The sequence below is a fragment of the Macrobrachium nipponense genome, chromosome 32, assembly GCF_015104395.2.
Source record: "Macrobrachium nipponense isolate FS-2020 chromosome 32, ASM1510439v2, whole genome shotgun sequence".
Lineage (NCBI taxonomy): Eukaryota > Metazoa > Arthropoda > Malacostraca > Decapoda > Palaemonidae > Macrobrachium > Macrobrachium nipponense.
In genome coordinates this window covers 59,099,273-59,117,543 of record NC_061094.1, presented here as the reverse complement: position 1 = coordinate 59,117,543, position 18,271 = coordinate 59,099,273, and the positions used below count along the sequence as shown (strand labels likewise).

Below are 18,271 nucleotides of genomic sequence, written 5' to 3'. Positions count from 1 at the left end.
GGCAGGCAGGCAGGCAGGCAGAGGCCACCAGGACTCTCGCCAACTTCAGAAGGAAAACTTGTCATTAGAAGGTCTCGTTAAAATAAGGGTTGTCATTAGAAGGTCTCGTTCCTGTAATATTTTTAAAGAAGATTCGTACTATTTGAATCTTCAGAGAGAATGTCGTATTGTTGTTACGACTCAAAATTCAAAATCTCTCCATATCGTGACATGTTGTTCATCTGGAGAGGAATCCTACACGGACGAATTATTATTGCGAGATTTAAGCTTTTCATTTGGTTTTGAGAACTTGGAGGATACCAAAGGCCATAATTGTTTTTCGTCTAATTTTATTAGTATTAACATCTTTTCTTTGCCCAAATTTAATTTTCATCTACGTGAGGCATCTTAAATATAAGTAACTCCTGTATTACTTCAAGACAACATTTCTTAGAATGTCAATACTTTTTCTTCATTTCAAAATGAAATTATTTTTGGACACGTGTTCCATTTATTTTCTCTTACCAACAGTGGGTTCTGCCATTACATCATAGTCATCGATAGGGTAATACCATCCTTAAAGGATTTTTGCTCTTGTAGAAGCCCAACTTAACATGGGTTTTCAATGTTTTATAGAAGCTGGTGCAACCATGAAAGAAAAAATTGAAAATCATGGTTGGTCAAGGCCGATTTGTAGATCTACAGTGACCTTTATTACTTAAAAAGACCAGTCACAAAGAATTCATTATCACAGGGAAGGTGGAAGTTGATTGGCTCCCTGCAATCCTGGTCTGGATTCGTTCTTCCGCGGGCGTGTCGCTCCTGCTTGGGTAAGGCGTTCGTAGGGCGTGGCCTGGCCTTAGATCCATGAACGTCATCCTAGGTGCTATTACCTCGTATCCCTGGTGTATTTCTTCTTCTCTTGGGCAGGATGTACTATCTTAAAGGATACCTTTATATTCAATGTAGGATTTTGTAGGGTGATAGTGACTATTTAAGCTATTATGAGTTTCCCATAATTATTTTCTTGAGGGATGAGCTTACTGATTCTAATGAATTTACCCAAGTGGTATCTTGTTAGTCTATGAAATAATGGTGCTGTCTTGCTCCGTTGTTTCAACGGACTTGTATAGTACTACAATATATATATAGACAATATTAATAATTATATAATATATTTATATATCTTATAATATATATATATATATATATAGACTAGTTTTGTGTGCGTGTAAAGTACGGAGAACAACAAGAGAACAGCTCTCAAGTCAATATAGACCACTACAATAGCTCCCCACAACTCAGACTATGTCATTCCTGCCAGCTTCTATCCGTCCATCCTTCTTTTAGACGGTTAACATAGACACATTATCCGTCATTGCAACCCAGCAGAACACGGAGGAGTCAATATTCATGACTACTACGTGCGACACGAGAGGCCAGAAGATCGTAAGAGATTCCGGGTCTGAGATCAACTTACGTAAGGTCTGGAGAACCACACTGACCGCGTCAATGGCGCTTCGCGGTGTCACGTCACAGGTATCGGATGTCTTTGTGCTCCGAATGCACATAGGTTTGTTTCTCTCTCTCTCTCTCTCTCTCTCTCTCTCTCTCTCTCTCTCTCTCTGTCTCTCTCTACAGGTTTCGTAGAGCAGGGCTTGCTTGCTCAGCTCGCAAGCTAAGTGGCCAAAGTTCGACTCCCGAGCTAGACGCAAAGCGAAGTCCTAGACGCAACGAGACAGGTATCGGATGTCCTTGTGCTCCGAATGCACAGGTTAATCTCTCTCTCTCTCTCTCTCTCTCTCTCTCTCTCTCCAGGTCTCATAGAGAAGGGCTTGCTTACTCGGCTCACAAACAAAATGGCCAAAGTTCGATTTCCGAGCTAGACGCAAAGCTAAGTCCTAGACGCAACGGGAAGTTGTGTTTGCATTACCTACACATCCAGTATACCACTGTTGACTTCAGCAATTATGTTCCTGGTTGTTAGCTGACTGTTGTGGGTATGATTATGGTTACGAGAAGGCCTCGACGAGGTACTCAATTATCCCAAAGCAGTAGAATCATTGACAACGTATTCTTGCAGGAAGGAATCTTGCGTGGGAGTTGGCTTCGAATTTCAAACATTGTCTCATATCGAGAGAGAGAGAGAGAGAGAGAGAGAGAGAGAGAGAGAGAGAGAGAGGGGGGTGGGGGGAAGATGTACTACTAGTGTTTACATGTTACATTGCATGAAAACCTCAGAAATTCTCTCTCTCTCTCCGCTCTATCTCTCTCTCATCTCTCTCTCCTGGATTACAGTTTTTCACTTAAGTATCAAATTCACAAATCCTAAAAGTTATTTTGAACATCCCTCCCCCCCCATTCCTCTCTTTTCCTCTCTCTCTCTCTCAAGATTAAAGTTTTCTATTTCAATATCAATTACACAAATCTTAAGTTATTTTGTTTCTCTCTCTCTCTCTCTCTCTCTCTCTCTCTCTGAGGCTTTGGGAGAGAGGAAGCAGTCTTTTCAACCTTCCCACCGTCCCACAAAAGAAATTCGTTCCCAGGAAGAGCACGGACAAACACGAGTGACCCTGACCTGACCCGAAATTAAATCTAGGAAAATGCTGAACCATTGCGGAAAAAGTTACGAGGGAACAAACTCCCAATTTTCTGCCCAGAGTCGAAATTTCTCTCTCTCTCTCTCTCTCTCTCTCTCTCTCTCTCTCTCCTCTCTCTCTCTCTCTCTCTCTCTCTCTCTCCCTTAATGGCCAGGAATAGCGCGAGTGATTGCTCGTTGTTTTTCTTTTTTACTAATTATAAAAACTACTTGTTTTATTAATTTTTTGGCTTTTGATAATAATTCATTTGTAATTCTTGTTTAAATTACTGGGTGACTTTTTTTTTTATCTAAGTAGATTCTCATAATTTTGCTAAACAGGAGATTTTTCTGAAAAAATAAAATGATGAATTTGGTGAAAATAGGCTTGTGATTTTTCTGAGCAATAGGTTATGATTTTGGAGAACAACTGTTCATAATCTTTGTGAACACAACTGTTCATGGCTTGCGATTCTTGTTCAATAACAGCAGCTCGAAATTTGTCTTGCCAGTTTATTATGATTTTAAACATGTATTCCTCATAATTCTGTTCGCAATGACTCGTGATTGTTTACGTGTTTCCAAAAAACTTGTGATTTCAGTCACCAAATTTTGGAATTCTATTCACCAAGTATTTCAATTATTATCACTGAAACTGTAATCAGTAAAATCCTCGGATTACATTCATTAATGACCGGGAATTCTCGAGGCAGCCTTTAGAGATTTGGACCAAAATTAATCTCGTGATATAAGTCACGTTTTTCCACTGACCTTCGTCGCAGTATCTGTTGAATTCCTTCTCGTCCAGATTAAACTCTTACTTATCCTCCATTTCAAGATCTTTAATCAAAAATTGATAGGAAAGAGAAAGAGAGAGAGAGAGAGAGAGAGAGAGAGAATGGAAGTATAATCGTTACCGAACAGTTCGTCAGAAATGACAAGAATTCTATCAAGAGCACAAAAGTCAGCTATACTACAACACGGTGACCAGGGAATCAGACAAGCCTCGATGGCAACTGAAAATAGTCAAGAAGAAGAAGAAGAAGAAGAAGAATAAGAAGAAGAAGTAGAGGAAGAAGAGTAATAGAACAAAAAGCACTGAAAGCAGACCATATGTCATCAGATGCTAATCTGGCCTGATCACGCGAGATCGTCTGGGCGGGATATCAGTTCACAATCTTAGGAGAGACGAAAGATCGCCTCTAATCTACTTTTTAATATCTATGACTAACACGACGAACTCTTGAGATCTCGTCCAGCCTTTAGTATATTCTCTGTTAGTGTCCAAGACGTTACTCTTTGCAAGTCTTAAGTCTTCAAAGTCTGTTTTTTTTTAAAGGAAAATTGTTGGTTCGAAGTCAGTGTGGTTTTGATAAAAAAAGATGGCGATCAAAACAGGAAGAGTGCTGTTTTTTCTAATCATGTCCGGTGCTCTATTATTCCTGTGAGTATGTCACGTTTGTGCTTATGTTTGTGTTTCGTAGGAAGGGCATACAAGCATGCATACATATATATGTATGGATAATAATACCACATATATTATATATATATATATATAATGATATATATATATATATATATATATATATATATATTCAAGAATTTCTATCATTCATATCTTTTTCAGCTTCCAATCGTTTTCCAATATGCAACCTTCAAAATTTCTCGTTGTCCTCTTTGCATTGTTGAAGAGACATCTCTACTAAAGGAGAAATAAATTAAAAATTAAATAAATGCGGTCTTCTAATCATTAACTGAACACGTTAATTCCTAAAATTAAGTTTTCTTTTTTTTTTTTTAATTGTAGTCAGGTTATGCTTAGGATTTAATGGTAAAACAGTTTTTTCTTCCAGGACGTGATATTTTCTTATTAAACGTCTACCTTCTCTTACCTTTTGTTTATTATTCCTTTTTTCCCATTCTCTCTCTCTCTTCTCTCTCTCCTCTCTCTCTCATAAACCAACATATTCTGACAAAGAAAATGAATAATGTGAATCTTGTTGAATATCCTAATTGATGCATTAGGAAAAAGAATGCCAAAAAAGCATGCAAACTGTGTAAGGTTTGGTATAGCATAGTCAATCCACAAAACCATAATCAGAAAATGTGCTGCATGCAAACATTCCGACCCATCCACAGTGTGCTGAGGTAATGCAAAGATTTGAGAAAAGATACAAGAATTTTTTGTTCAACATGTCTATCATGGATAGACAATGTTATTAAATCAAGAGTTGAATGTACAAATAGTTGAGGATGAAGTAAGAAGAGGAAGAAGAAAAGAAAAAGAAGAAGAGGAAAACGGAAGAGAAGTAAACAAAAATGAAATGACAGAAAAAATAAGGAAAACAAAGAACAAGATAAAAGTATGGATGCAGAGATACTCATTGATACTACATATGAGGCAATAAAGCAGCATACCTACGAAGAAATAAATTACGATATGACAACAGAAAAGCAAATCCCGAAGAGGCTCTACCCACCCAGCATCTACACAATGACGGGGAAAGAGGAAAAAAATAGACAAGAAGACAAAATCTGCCAACCTTTTGAAAAGAGGGAATTGCAGATTTTGGAGAAAGATGATTTTACTACAAAAACATCCTAAGGTATGTCAAAACTATGAAATATATGGTAAAATGTGCATACTTAGATGGCTATGGGATGATTGCAGAGATCTGCATCCAAAAATATGTACAAACCTAAAAGAAGGAAAAGGATGTAAGTTCGACAAAAATGCAAATATATGCACCCTGTAGCCATGAATCATCAATCAAATAAATAACCAACCAAGTAATAAATCCAAAATAAGAAAGAAACAAATAAAGAGAGAAATCAAGAATATTCAGGTAAAAGAGAAAAGCAATCCACCAATGAGATATGCAGAGGTGTCAGCAAACAAAAAATTTCAAAGCATCAGCTCCGAAAAATTCTACTCAAGAGATAATAACTGTATTTATTATGCAAGAGGTATATTTGCAGAGAAACGGAGAAAATTGCAGATTCAGACACAAAATGAATAATTATGATGAAGGAAGATCAATATTATGGAAAAGTTGGATTTTTTAATGTCAGAATTTTCTGGAAATGAAAAAAAAGAACAACATACCAGAACAGGAAAGAGACATGGGAAAATCCTTATTACTACCAATATAAATGAAGGAGAAAACACGCAAACCATCATAGTGATGAATGCGCAGGGTTTAGTTACGAGTAACTCAAAAAGAAAAATAGAGTACTTAGAAGAACTAACCCAAAATGAAAAGAAAATAGATATAATGAATATAAGTGAAACCTGGTATTCCCAAGAGACTGGGAATGATGATCAAATAAAAGGGTTCCAAACTTATAGATCAGATAGAAAAAAATAGGAATCAAGGGGGAACCGCAATATATGGGAAAGACAAAAAACAAGGAAAAAATATATGGAGAAATGATAGTAACTCAGAATGTGAACTAATAGCGGTAGAATTTGAATCTGAAAAATTGATGAACATAGTAATATATAGACCTCCTAATACTAAAAGAAAGGGTTTGACTTAATAATTGAAAAATTGGATGATATATGTAAGATAAATCACAAGGACTGGACTATTCTCCTATCTGGTGATTCTTCAACTTAGAATGGAAAGAACGAATAGGAGACTGTGGTTGTACTTATACATATAAAAAAGAGAGTAATAGTAGTGCAGAAGATAAGAGGCAATTTGAAAAGCTATTAGATATGCTACTAGAATACAACATTCAACATAAATCACCTGCCAACAAGAAAGGAAAATACTTTAGACCTAGTATTTTGTGAACGAGATGAATTATGTTAAAGAAATAATAGTTTATAATGCGAGTATTTCAGATTCTATAATGTCATAGAATTAACAGTTCATTCCAAAGCAAGTGAAAATAGAGATAACGCAAGAAATGAAAAAAGTGGGAAGGATAATGGAAAATACAACTTCTACAGAAAAAATATAAAATGCTCAGAAATTAATGAAGAATTAAACAAGATTGGGATACATTTTCGTAAGTGATGACATAAGGGTAAATACGGAGATATTATATAAAATATTGGAGAAAAATAGTGGATAAATATATACCGAAGAAGAAAAGTAAACATCATTCATGCATACCAAGAGACAGAGGATCTTGTTCCAGAAAATCAGAAAGTGGAAAAAAGGTCTTGCAAAAGAAAAAAATGAATGGAAAGTTATAGAACTAAAAAGTAAGATAGAAAATGCAGAACAAAAGATTATACAATCAAAAGAAAATGAAAAAAAACGGGACTTGGAAGAAAAAACCCTATATTAAATATCAAGCAAAACCCCAAACTATTATACTCATATGCGAAGAAGATGAATAAAAGAAGAATAGAAATAGGCCCTCTGAGAATTGAAGGGAGATTAACGAATGAAAAAAAGGAAATTTGCAACATACTGGCAGAACGATATAAGAGAGAATTCACCCCTAGAATAGATAATGAAGATAATGATATAGAAGTAAGGGACGAAAATAGTGAATATTTAGCTGACATAGAAATTAATGAAGCTGATATTGTGCAGGCAATTAATGAAATTAAAAATGGAGCTGCTGCAGGGCCGGATGGAGTCCCTGCTATTTGTTATAGAAAGTAGTTCATTCTATCGCAAAGCCACTTGCAATATTATTAAGACAAAGTGTAGATACAGGCAAGATTTATGATGAGCACAAATTAGCATATATCACCCCTACTTTCAAAAGTGGATCAAGACTAGAGGCAAGTAATTATAGGCCTGAGTCTAACATCACATATATGAAAGTGTAAGAAAGGGTAATGAAGAAAAATATTATGAAACATTTAATAAAAAATAATTTGTTTAATATAGGACAACACGGTTTCGTACCCGGAAAAAGTACACAAACCCAACCGTTAGTCCACCGTGAGAACATATTCAAAAATATGAAAAGCGGAAATGAAACAGATGTGGTTTATCTAGACTTTGCAAAAGCTTTTGACAAAGTAGACCATAATATATTAGCAAAGAAAAATTAGAAAACACAATATCGTAGATAAAGTAGGAAGATGGTTAAAAGAATTTTTACAAAACAGAAAACAGATAGTTATTGCAAACGATGAGAAATCGGATGAAACCAAGGTAATATCCCGGCTGTGCCACAAGGTACGGTGCTAGCTGCAATATTGTTTGTTATTATGATTGAAGACATAGACAGTAATGTTAAGGATTCGGTAGTGAGTAGTTTCGCTGATGACACAAGAATAAGATGAGAAATTACTTTGTTGATGAAGATAGGAACGCTCTACAAAGAGACCTTAACAAAGTATATGATTGGGCAGAGGTAAATAGGATGGTATTTAACTCTGATAAAAAAAAAAATTTGAATCAATAAATTATGGAGACGAGAAGGAAAGCTATATGCATATAGGGGGACCTAATAATGAGACAATCACAAATAAGGAAGCAGTTAAAGACCTTGGTGTGATGATGAATAGGAACAAAATGTTATGCAATGATCAAATAGCCATTCTGTTGGCAAAATGTAAAGCAAAAATGGGAATGTTGTTACGGCACTTCAAAACAAGAAAAAGCTGACATGATTATGCTTTATAAAACATATGTTCGTAGTCCACTTGAATATTGCAATATGATATGGTACCCACACTATCAAAAGGATATTGCACAAATAGAGAGTGTACAAAGGTCCTTTACAGCTAGAATAGAAGTTAAGGACCTAGACTACTGGGAAAGACTACAATCCTTAAAAATTATATAGTCTAGAAAGGAGAAGAGAACGCTACATGATAATTCAGGCATGGAAACAGATAGAAGGAATAACAGAAAATATCATGGAACTAAAAATATCAGAAAAGAGCAAGCAGAGGTAGATAATAGTGCCCAAAACTATACCAGGAAAAAAAAAATAAGGAAAGCACACAGAACATTAATCCACTACGCACCAGCATCGATAATGCAGCGTCTATTCAATGCGTTGCCAGCTCATCTGAGGAATATATCAGGAGTGAGCGTAGATGTGTTAAGAATAAGCTCGACAAATATCTAAACTGCATCCCAGACCATCCAAGATTGGAAGATGCAAAATATACCGGAAGATGTACTAGCAACTCTCTGTTAGACATTAGAGGCGCCTCACACTGAGGGACCTGGGGCAACCCGAACGAACTGTAAGGTCTGTAAGGTAAGGTCTGTAAGGTCTCTCTCTCTCTCTCTCTCGCTCTCCATCTATTCCGTGTAAAATTATGTAACACCTCGTTACTTACTCTTACTTTTCTCTGGTCACACCGCCATCCCCCCCCTCCAAGTCCTCTTATCTCTCTCTATCTCTCTGTCTCTCTCACTGTCTCTGTCTCTCTTTCTTTCCATCTATTCCGTGTAAAATTATGTGACACCTTGTTCATTTACTCTTACTTTCTCTGGTCACTTTTTTCCTAAGTCCTTTTATCTCTCTCTCTCTCTCTCTTTCTCTCTGTCTCTCTCTCTCTCTCTCTCTTTTCTCTCTCTCCTTCTATTCCATGTAAAATTATTTGACACTTCGTTCATTTAATCTTACTTTCTCTGGTAATTTTTCCCCCAAATCCTCTCTCTCTCTCTCTCTCTCTCTCTCTCTCTCTCTCTCTCTCTCTCTCTCTTTGTCCTTTTTAAAATTATGTAACACCTTGATAATTTCTCTTACTTTCTCGCATACTTTTTCCTAAATCTCTCTCTCTCTCTCGCTCTCTCTCTCTCTCTCTCTCTCTCTCTCTCTCTCTCTCTCTCTCTCTCTATATATATATATATATATATATATATATATATATATATATATATATATATATATTCCGTGTGAAATTATGTGACTCTTCGTTCATTTGCTCTTACTTTCTCTGGTCACTTTTTTCCCAAGTCCTCTTATCTCTCTCTCTCTCTCTCTCTCTGTCTCTGTCTCTGCATCTCTCTTTTTCTCTCTCTCCTTCTATTCCATGTAAAATTATGTGACACTTCGTTCATTTAATCTTACTTTCTCTGGTAATTTTTCCCCCAAATCCTCTTCTCTCTCTCTCTCTCTCTCTCTCTCTCTCTGCCCTGTTTAATATTATGTAACACCTTGTTCATTTACTCTTATTTTCTCGATTTACTCCTTAAATTTTCTCTGCATACTCCTAAATCTCTCTTTCTCTTTCTATGAAGATTCTTTCTCTCAATTGATCCTACTTTTTCTCATATCCTGTGTCTTAAGGCAAGTCTAATTGCATCCAGAAAATAACTTTAATGCAACAAAACTCGTGAGATCTCATGATCGGAAAATGATCTCTTTAACCCTTTAAAACAGCAGCAACAGCAACAACAATAACAAAAGCAAAAAAAAAAAAAAAATGAACAGCGGGTTCGGTTAGGTACCCAAAAAGTGATAAGATCAATCCGCCCCACTTTTTTTTTCTGGGCAGATAAGCCAAATGTTGCGGAATATGTGTATCGATTATCTTTAGTGATAGACCCACTGAACTTCTCACACGAATGAGGCTAGGGGTAACCAGTCAGTTTATTATTATTATTATTATTATTATTATTATTATTATTATTATTATTATTATTATTTGTGTCAATCACAGTCCTCCAATTCGACTGGGTGGTATTCATAGTGTGGGGTTCCGTGTTGCATCCTGGCTCCTCCTCCTCCTCCTCCTCATTATTATTATTATTATTATTATTATTATTATTATTATTATTATTATTGAAAAAGAAACCCACAAGATTAGTGACTATAACTATGTAATGCTTCGTAGTATTTTAATAGTATTTTACTTTGACCTTCGTGTACTTTCAGCTCTAACTGTGGGCCATTTCTCAAGAGATTGTGTAGGTGGTCAGACTGGGTCAAGACCAGTGGCATCTAGACGCTGAACAAGATGTTCCAGAAGGGCTACGGGGTCTTGACCCAGTCTGATCGCCTATACATTCTTATTGAGAAAGAGCCACAGTTATGGCCTGAAAGTATTTGAGTTTTAAGAAAAATATTATGTAAACATTTACAAGTAAACAACTTATACTCGATATAATCTTGTGGGTTTCTTTTTCTATCTGCGGAAGAAAACTGAAAGATGTTTTTGTTTGGTTCATTATTATTATTATTATTATTATTATGGAAAAAAAACTCTCTAATCGCGAGAGTATATATAATGTTTCTAAAAGGGGTCCACAATAATACACATGTTAAGAGTCCGTGTATAAATTTTTTAAGACTAATACAAAAAGCTTTTCCAACCCTTCCCTGCGTTCATCTTCAGTCCATATGAACAATTAGTTACAAAATGTACAGAGGTAAATTAAAAACAAAAGAGTCGTTGAAGATCGTTGACACAGGCCGTTAGCTAACGATCTAACGACCGGTGTTAACGATCTTCAACGACTCTTGTTTTTAAATTTACCTCTGTACATGTTGTAACTAATTGTTCATTTAGACTGAAGATGAACCCAGGGAATGGTTCGAAAGCTTTTTGTAAAGTTTTAAAAATGATACACGGACTCTTAACACTTTGTATTATTGTGGGACCCTTTAAAGAAAATTATTATTATTATTATTATATATTATTATTATTATTATTATATTATTATTATTATTATTCATTATTATTATTATTATTATTCGGAAGATGAATGTAATTCATATGGAAGAAGCCCCCACAGGGCCCATTGACTTGAAATTCAAGCTTCCAAAGAATACGGTGCTCATCAGGAAGAAGTAAGAGAAGGTAAATGCAAAAAGAAGACATCTCAATTATTAAAAAAGAAGAAAAAAAGCTAATAAATAGACAAAAATGTTTTAAAATGCATGGATAAGGGTATTAGGGTATATTATTAATCTAATTTACCTATCTTGCTATCTATTTATTCATCTACCTATCTCTCTGTCTATCTCTGTCTTACTACGAATTCGGTTTTGTGAAACTGAGTTAAATTCTTTTATTCATAATTATGCAATGACTTTGTCAATAAGCTGAACAAAGGTGTTTTACGCGTTTTAGGGTTTAGGTGTTTCTTATACCTGAACCAAATAATAATAATAATAATAATGGCGAAAGAAATCCACAGTTATGCATATATATATATATTTAAAGATAAAACTGTACAGATAGCTTTCTGGAATCTGTTCAGTTTTACCTTTAGATATGTGTACACATACATAGCAGTGGATTTGTTTCTCCATTTTAAGACTCATGCTGCTATGAGTACTTTTTTATAATAATGATAATAATAATAAGATCCCTGAAAAGGAAACTGGACAAACTAGATGCCGAATTAGCTCCAGGACTCATGCAGAAGAGTGTGCTCCTAGGAACAGCGCGCATAGTGAGAAAAGTGATGGACTCCTAAGGAGGCAGGATGCAACCAGGAACCCCACACTATAAAAACCACCCAGTCGAAAAGGATGACTGTGATAGAAAAAAAAATAACCATAATAATGACAAAGAAAATGGCAATGAAAATGAAGCCACAACTTCATACCTGTGATAATGGAACTACTAAAAGAAATCAGGTCAAACAAGGTTCTTTTGGTGATGGTAAACTAAAATTTATTCAGCTTATAAACTAAACCTTATTTATTCTCTTGTTTCAGACTCCAGTTTATGCAATGGAAGTTATACAGCCCACCAAGTGAGTCAAAATTCATGTGTGGTTTAATTTTGATGAAGAAATAATGACTTGTATATATAACACACACACACACACACCCACAACACACACACACACACACATATTTATATATAATATATATATATATAAATATATAGATCTATATATATATAATAGATATATATAGATATATATATATCTATATATATATATATCTATATATGTATATATATATATATCTATATATATATATATATATATATATATATATATATATATATATAACTGAGAGTGTACACCTACATTTGTATATATTGATATATATATATATATATATATATATATATAATATATTTATATATATATATATATAAATATATATATATATATATATATATATATATATCTATATATATATATATATATATATATATATATATATATATATATATATATATATTATGTATATATATATAATATCATAAAACCATAGCACTACCTATTGGGTTTTATAATTTTACTTATTCAAGATTCAATTTTTTTCTGACAAATAACTTGATTCCTAGCAGTGGCACCTAATATGATTAGTTTCTTAGCACGCAAATTCTTCACTAACTGTTACAGAAGGATATAACTTTTACTTCTTCATTTTCCACTCATTTCTTCATAGACGAAAGCATTTCATTGCTAGTTCATTCACTTGTTATCAGTCTGAATTTATTAGTTTGTTTTCTTGGAATATATGCTGCATGTAAACAACCTTATACCCCGCTCCCCCGCCCCCCAACAAGGAGCTCTCTCTCTTTATCTGTTTCTTTTTCAGGCATCGATGCGAACGACCCCAACCTTCCACCCGGGGAACCTAAGCCTGAGGTCCTTGTCGATAAAAGCAGAAAATCCAACAGAGTAGACGACGCCATCAGACTCCGGTCTCTGGGAGTCCCCAAGAACTTGCACCTAACCGTCGCTGGAATGAAGGCAGATTTGGGAGTCGCTCCCAGGGTCATGGCAGAACCGAAGGTCAAAGGTCTTCCTCAACCTGCCCTCATGGGGCATAAGATCTTGGAGCTGAAGAAGAGAGACGTGTCAGATGGACAGGCACCGAGGGGCCAGGCTCCGCCAAGGAAGGGCACAGCTGATGGTTCCAGACACAGCTTGAATGAAAAGACGCCCGTGAAGGTACTGGAAAACCGGATGCGAGTGAGAAACCCGCGCGATCCAGTTCACAGACGGATGGACGATAGCGACCCAGCAGTGAAGGGCAAGAAACCAAGGAGTCAATTGCAACCCAGAAGGACAATAGGAGAAAGGGCAGCAGCACAGAACAGGGGGAGACAAACAGCGAGGGAGCAACAGACAAACCGAAATAATCGTCCTCGTTATCCACTGGGTAGAACTGTTACGGAAGGCCCTAGGAAGGATGTCAAAGCCACAAGGCACAACAGGGTGCAGAGACCAAGGGCGTACAAGAAACCATTGGTTATTGTACCTGCGCCGACGGTGATCGCTGAAACGGACAGAAAAAGATCCAGGACTTAAAAATACACAGATTTCCGATAACAGTGTTGTTATTAAGGGTTTGTAACAGTCTGGCGACCTGAACACAAGCTATCAGCACACGAAGGTTGGAAAAACATTAACGAAAAATACCAGAAAAGAAATTTAACATGGGTGGTTTGAGTTTACAATGTAAGATATGAGTGTAAGTTACAATTGCAAAGCAATTTTATATAAACTTTGCAGATCACCAATTGCGTAAGGAGAACAATTGTGTTAGTCTGGAGATTCAATTGATAAACGAGTTTTTTTTTCTTTATATATCTTTTCATTCTTTCCGTCAGTATTTGTAATGCATTCTTGTCAGTGATCCCATGAACAGCTAGAAAGCAATGCGGCCTTTGAATGAAAGAGAAATTTACCTTCCATCATGATAGGTTCAAAAATATCAGATTCTTTTAGTAACAAGTACAGTGCTTTTTTATTTCACTAGTGCCTTTCTAACTCGAATCATTTTAAGAGTCAGGGAAATGACTAAAGAACCGGGAACAGACATTTACGCATTATCTCTACATACATACACATGTTGCTCACTTAAACGTAAACGTCCATATGAGCTGTAAACTTGTAGGTATCGTAGATTTGCACATGTCGCATTTTTTTTCTTTTTTTTTGCAGACGAAGCTGCTGACAATTCGTAAAAGTGTGGAATTTTGACGTCCAATAACTGCCATTATTATACAGGGAGGGATATGAATTTTGATCATTTGTTCTGTGCCTTATATGGCAAAGTCTTGATAATAAGTTTAAAAGATCTCACCTTTGATGTTTCTTTAAATCCCCCGGCCACACATTCTGTTTATCTGTCCGCGAGACAGTAATACATGTCATAAACACCCGTCGCAACTTATTGCATACATATCCCAAACGGGTTGAGAACAAGTATGAAGCACTAGTTAGGACTACCAAGTTGACTTGTATTCAACCTGTTTGCGATTTTTGTGCAATAAGTAGCCTACATATTTGTGACATGTTTTACTCTACTGTGGTTGCACCCTTATGTTTTTTTCTTCATATAAAAGTACGTACACGCTTCCACTGAATAAAGTATGTTTGTATGCGTGTGTTTCATGGAGTCAGTTTTATAATAATCAACCTGCCGGTATAGGGAATTGTCTGGAAGTGGGAGACGGAAAACAAGAGAAGAAAACCTTGGGCAGACCCACCTGCCGTGGGTGAGTCACTCAAGACCTTTATTTTAAGTTAGCAGAGGAATATTTAGCATTTGACAGCAAGCAGACTTGTAATTGTTCATACCAGTAAGCTCAAGTATGTAAGCTCATAAGATCGCCATATCTTTTCTGACAGTTCTACTGATTTGTAAAAAATATTTTCTTGCCATTTTTCAATCTTCCCTTAAGTTATAATCGGCTAGTTTCGTCTTTGAGACTTACTGAGCATTCATGCTTTTAAGGTATTAGCCTAAAAGCATGTGCAAGTGTGGTACATTTTCTATTAATGTTAAAAACTTGAATAACAAATTTGCACTTTGAAAGTGAAACATACCTGAATCAGACCATTACTTACGGATATGGTTGCATAGTAAACATCATACATTTAACAGATTAATTTAGCTGCTAATTATGACTTAAGTTAAATCTATTAACTGCGGGAAAAGTGACAGAAGCTTTCTAGTCAGTACTTTCCGTGGCAATATTCGAATAAAGAGGTATCTTACTTATTAAAGGAATTTTTTAGAAATTAATACATGCAATCAAAGATAAGGAATATGAATTCTTTATCATTTATTGTAAACTTCCCAGGATTGAGTGCAGGGAGTCATTTACAAAACGAACATTTTTTTTCAAGGATAATAAGGACAATTTCCTGGTAGAATACAGCTAGGGAATTCAGGGACAGGATTGAACACTTTCCCCTTCGTGCACTCCTTTTGCTCTCCTGCATCACCTGCAGCTTTGCAGAAAAAGTATTCCGGCACACAGGTGTTGCATTTTGCAAAAACCCCTTGACCAGTACAAGTTAGGCTGTCTATGCATCCGCTGGAAGAGGTTGAGCTCTCTGAAGGTCCACTTGGGCTCACTGGGCTTGTAGTACTACCAGGGCACAGTATCTTGCACTCCGCACTGGCAGAGCAGTGTCCTGTCCCAATGTCGAAGGTCTGCCCCGAAGGGCATGAAAAGTGAAGGCTTTCATCTGGAGTACCAGCTTCCATGCATATGTAGAACTTACTGCAGTCCCTCGGGTCTGGAACTTGCGTCGCTGCAGCTTCGCAGCTGGGTTCACAGCTGGGAATGCAACAAACGGCCTCGTCGTTGACGCAGTTTGTGCCGTCGAAGTACGGCCGGTCGGCTGGGCAGGTTCTGGGTGGCTGTGGACCGGCAGCATCACATTCATAGAAGATGTTGCAGTTGAATGGATCGCTGATCACATCTCCTGTGCCATTGCAGGTGAGATGGCATCCTCCGCCACCTCCACCCCCACACAAGGACTCGCAGGGCACAGCGCCTGTGCAGTCACCGTCGTCAGGGTTGAAGGCTGTGCCCGCTGGACAGGGCACTGAGTGGTCTGCTGGGGTATGGTCAGCAAGGCAGAAATAAAACTGCGTGCAGTCATAAGGGTCCTCTACCTTGTCGAAAGGCGATGCGCTGGTACAGTCTGGTTCACATGGATCAAGTTCCACTGCCAGGATGCTGGCAGTACTCTAATGAGATGAGAAGAGAGCATGTTAGCAGAGCATTGAGACACGCCATATAAGATTTTGATATGCAAAGTTATAAAGAAGTGAGTTTAAAGAAAAAATTAGAAATGTCTAAATCAGAAAGCAAGGATTCAAGCATCTGCAAAGTCTCATTTGTTGGACATTGCCCTCGTAATTTTTTCCCTGGTTATCAATCACACACATTGCAGAATTGAAGTGGATATCTTATGCTTATGGCTTCTTGGAAAAGTTGTAAATGGATAACATTTGTACATGAAAGCAACGTAATAACTCATATTAACTTTTGCTGCACACAATGTCTGAATCCATCTTGATTATTTTTGCTTTGCTTCTTTTACATTTACTGTCTGTGCTTCCTTTCTTATTTCGTTTCTTGACGTCCAATTCTTCAATTTCATTACTTTATATACCCTGCTGCAGCCTCTTTTCTTTAGAACCGTCAAGGGCAATTTATTTAAATTTGAATATACCTTACTTCGTTCCCGTTTTGCATCGTGTAATGTAACTATGAAGCTTCGTGTACTAATGTATCTCAGTTGAAACTTTCACCCTGATTACACCTAACTTACTTTCTAAAAAGAAATTTTGGATTACTTTTGCACATCTGGTGCTGATATTTCATTTGGTGCTTCAAAATATGATAAAACGGTTGCAAGATGAATTTTCTGTTGGTTGTGCACAATCAATAACCAACTGCAATTAGATTTAATGAATCGCTGTTAATATAATAATAATAATAATAATAATAAAATAATAATAATAATAATAATAATAATAATAATCCAAAACGTAAATGACTGTAAAAACAAGAAAATGATTTGCATAGATGATGCAATTCGGTATTATACGATATGTTTAAGATAAATATTTATGGTTTCTCTCAGTATTAGTTTGAATGGAAAATGAAAATGAAGTAGCAATGAATAGCCTTCAGGCATTGGTCCTAAGAAATTTTGGACAAATGCAAAAACTTGAATCTTTTGATTGGTCAAGTGTGAAAAGCTACACAGACTATTGTTAACAGACGATTTGAAAAATTAAGTTCCACTGGATATTATCAAACATACTTTTAAACTGGAAAAGATACTTTGTTGAGTAACTGTAGTTTAAGTCTACTTTTACACTTTATGAAACAGAGCTGCGTTTCAATTATTATTTGCTGCTGCTTTTAGTTCTGTCCTTTATTTAGGCAAATGATGGAGAGAAGTAGTATCAAAATACCTTCGCATGAAAGTAAAAAGGAGTACATATAAGTTATCCTCATTAAGCAGAAGCTGACACAACTCCTTGGTCGAAGACAGAAAGACAGAAGCACTCCAACTTACCACCCATAAGATACACAAGTACCACAGCTTCGGAGCCATGTTGACGGATATGGGGCTAAGTGGTGAATGAATGGTAAGGCCACCAGAGCTTGTGTACTGTATTTCCCTCTTTCTATGGGTTCTATGGACGTGGGAACATGGGTGGAGAGTGGCCACATGTGGGAGGTACCGATAATGAGACAATGAAATGTGTTAACTCCCTCAATAACTTCTGGACGGAGATAAGATTTCAAGTTAACGGGTAACTTTTTCATTGAAGTCAGACGATTTGTATGGCTACTGTTATTGGTTTCACCGTTGTTTTACCTTAAAATTGATGATGTGCATGACCGTGATTCAAGTGCTGATGTTGTTAGTGATGACAATGGTGATACTCAACCTGACGTCGTGGATACGTCTGATGTTGATGATAATACTTATACATTCACTGTTCAGTTGTGGTTAATAATACTAAAGTTTTCTTGATGATGATGATATTGCTTTATACTATTGGTGTTCCCGTAGCCATTACTGACCTCAGATTTCATTCCTT

At 36.3% G+C, this 18,271-nt stretch overlaps 2 protein-coding genes across 2 annotated transcripts; one reads left to right on the top strand and one right to left on the bottom strand.

Annotated features, from left to right (window-relative positions):
- Window positions 1-3,718: 3,718 nt before the first annotated feature.
- On the top strand, window positions 3,719-14,792 carry LOC135207519 (uncharacterized). Its single transcript, XM_064239341.1, has 3 exons — window positions 3,719-4,001; window positions 12,161-12,198; window positions 13,001-14,792. Exons 1-3 carry the CDS (start codon window positions 3,940-3,942, stop codon window positions 13,714-13,716), a joined length of 816 nt encoding a protein of 271 aa, XP_064095411.1. The 5' UTR covers window positions 3,719-3,939; the 3' UTR covers window positions 13,717-14,792.
- A 684-nt stretch (window positions 14,793-15,476) lies between these two features.
- Window positions 15,477-17,855, bottom strand: LOC135207518 (prolow-density lipoprotein receptor-related protein 1-like). The gene is made up of 2 exons (XM_064239340.1): window positions 17,740-17,855; window positions 15,477-16,396 (listed from the first exon to the last, which is right to left on the bottom strand). Exons 1-2 carry the CDS (start codon window positions 17,776-17,778, stop codon window positions 15,539-15,541), a joined length of 897 nt encoding a protein of 298 aa, XP_064095410.1. The 5' UTR covers window positions 17,779-17,855; the 3' UTR covers window positions 15,477-15,538.
- Between the last annotated feature and the right edge of the window lie 416 nt (window positions 17,856-18,271).

What these genes read in the sequence shown, in the direction of transcription:
- LOC135207519 (XM_064239341.1), top strand. Translation starts at nt 3,940, where the DNA reads ATGGCGATCAAAACAGGAAGAGTGCTGTTTTTTCTAATCATGTCCGGT. An exon ending in TCCGGTGCTCTATTATTCCT is followed by an intron (nt 4,002 to 12,160) that starts GTGAGTATGTCA and finishes CTCTTGTTTCAG; the next exon opens with ACTCCAGTTTATGCAATGGA. An exon ending in GAAGTTATACAGCCCACCAA is followed by an intron (nt 12,199 to 13,000) that starts GTGAGTCAAAAT and finishes TTTCTTTTTCAG; the next exon opens with GCATCGATGCGAACGACCCC.
- LOC135207518 (XM_064239340.1), bottom strand. Translation starts at nt 17,778, where the DNA reads ATGGCTCCGAAGCTGTGGTACTTGTGTATCTTATGGGTG. An exon ending in ACTTGTGTATCTTATGGGTG is followed by an intron (nt 16,397 to 17,739) that starts GTAAGTTGGAGT and finishes TCATCTCATTAG; the next exon opens with AGTACTGCCAGCATCCTGGC.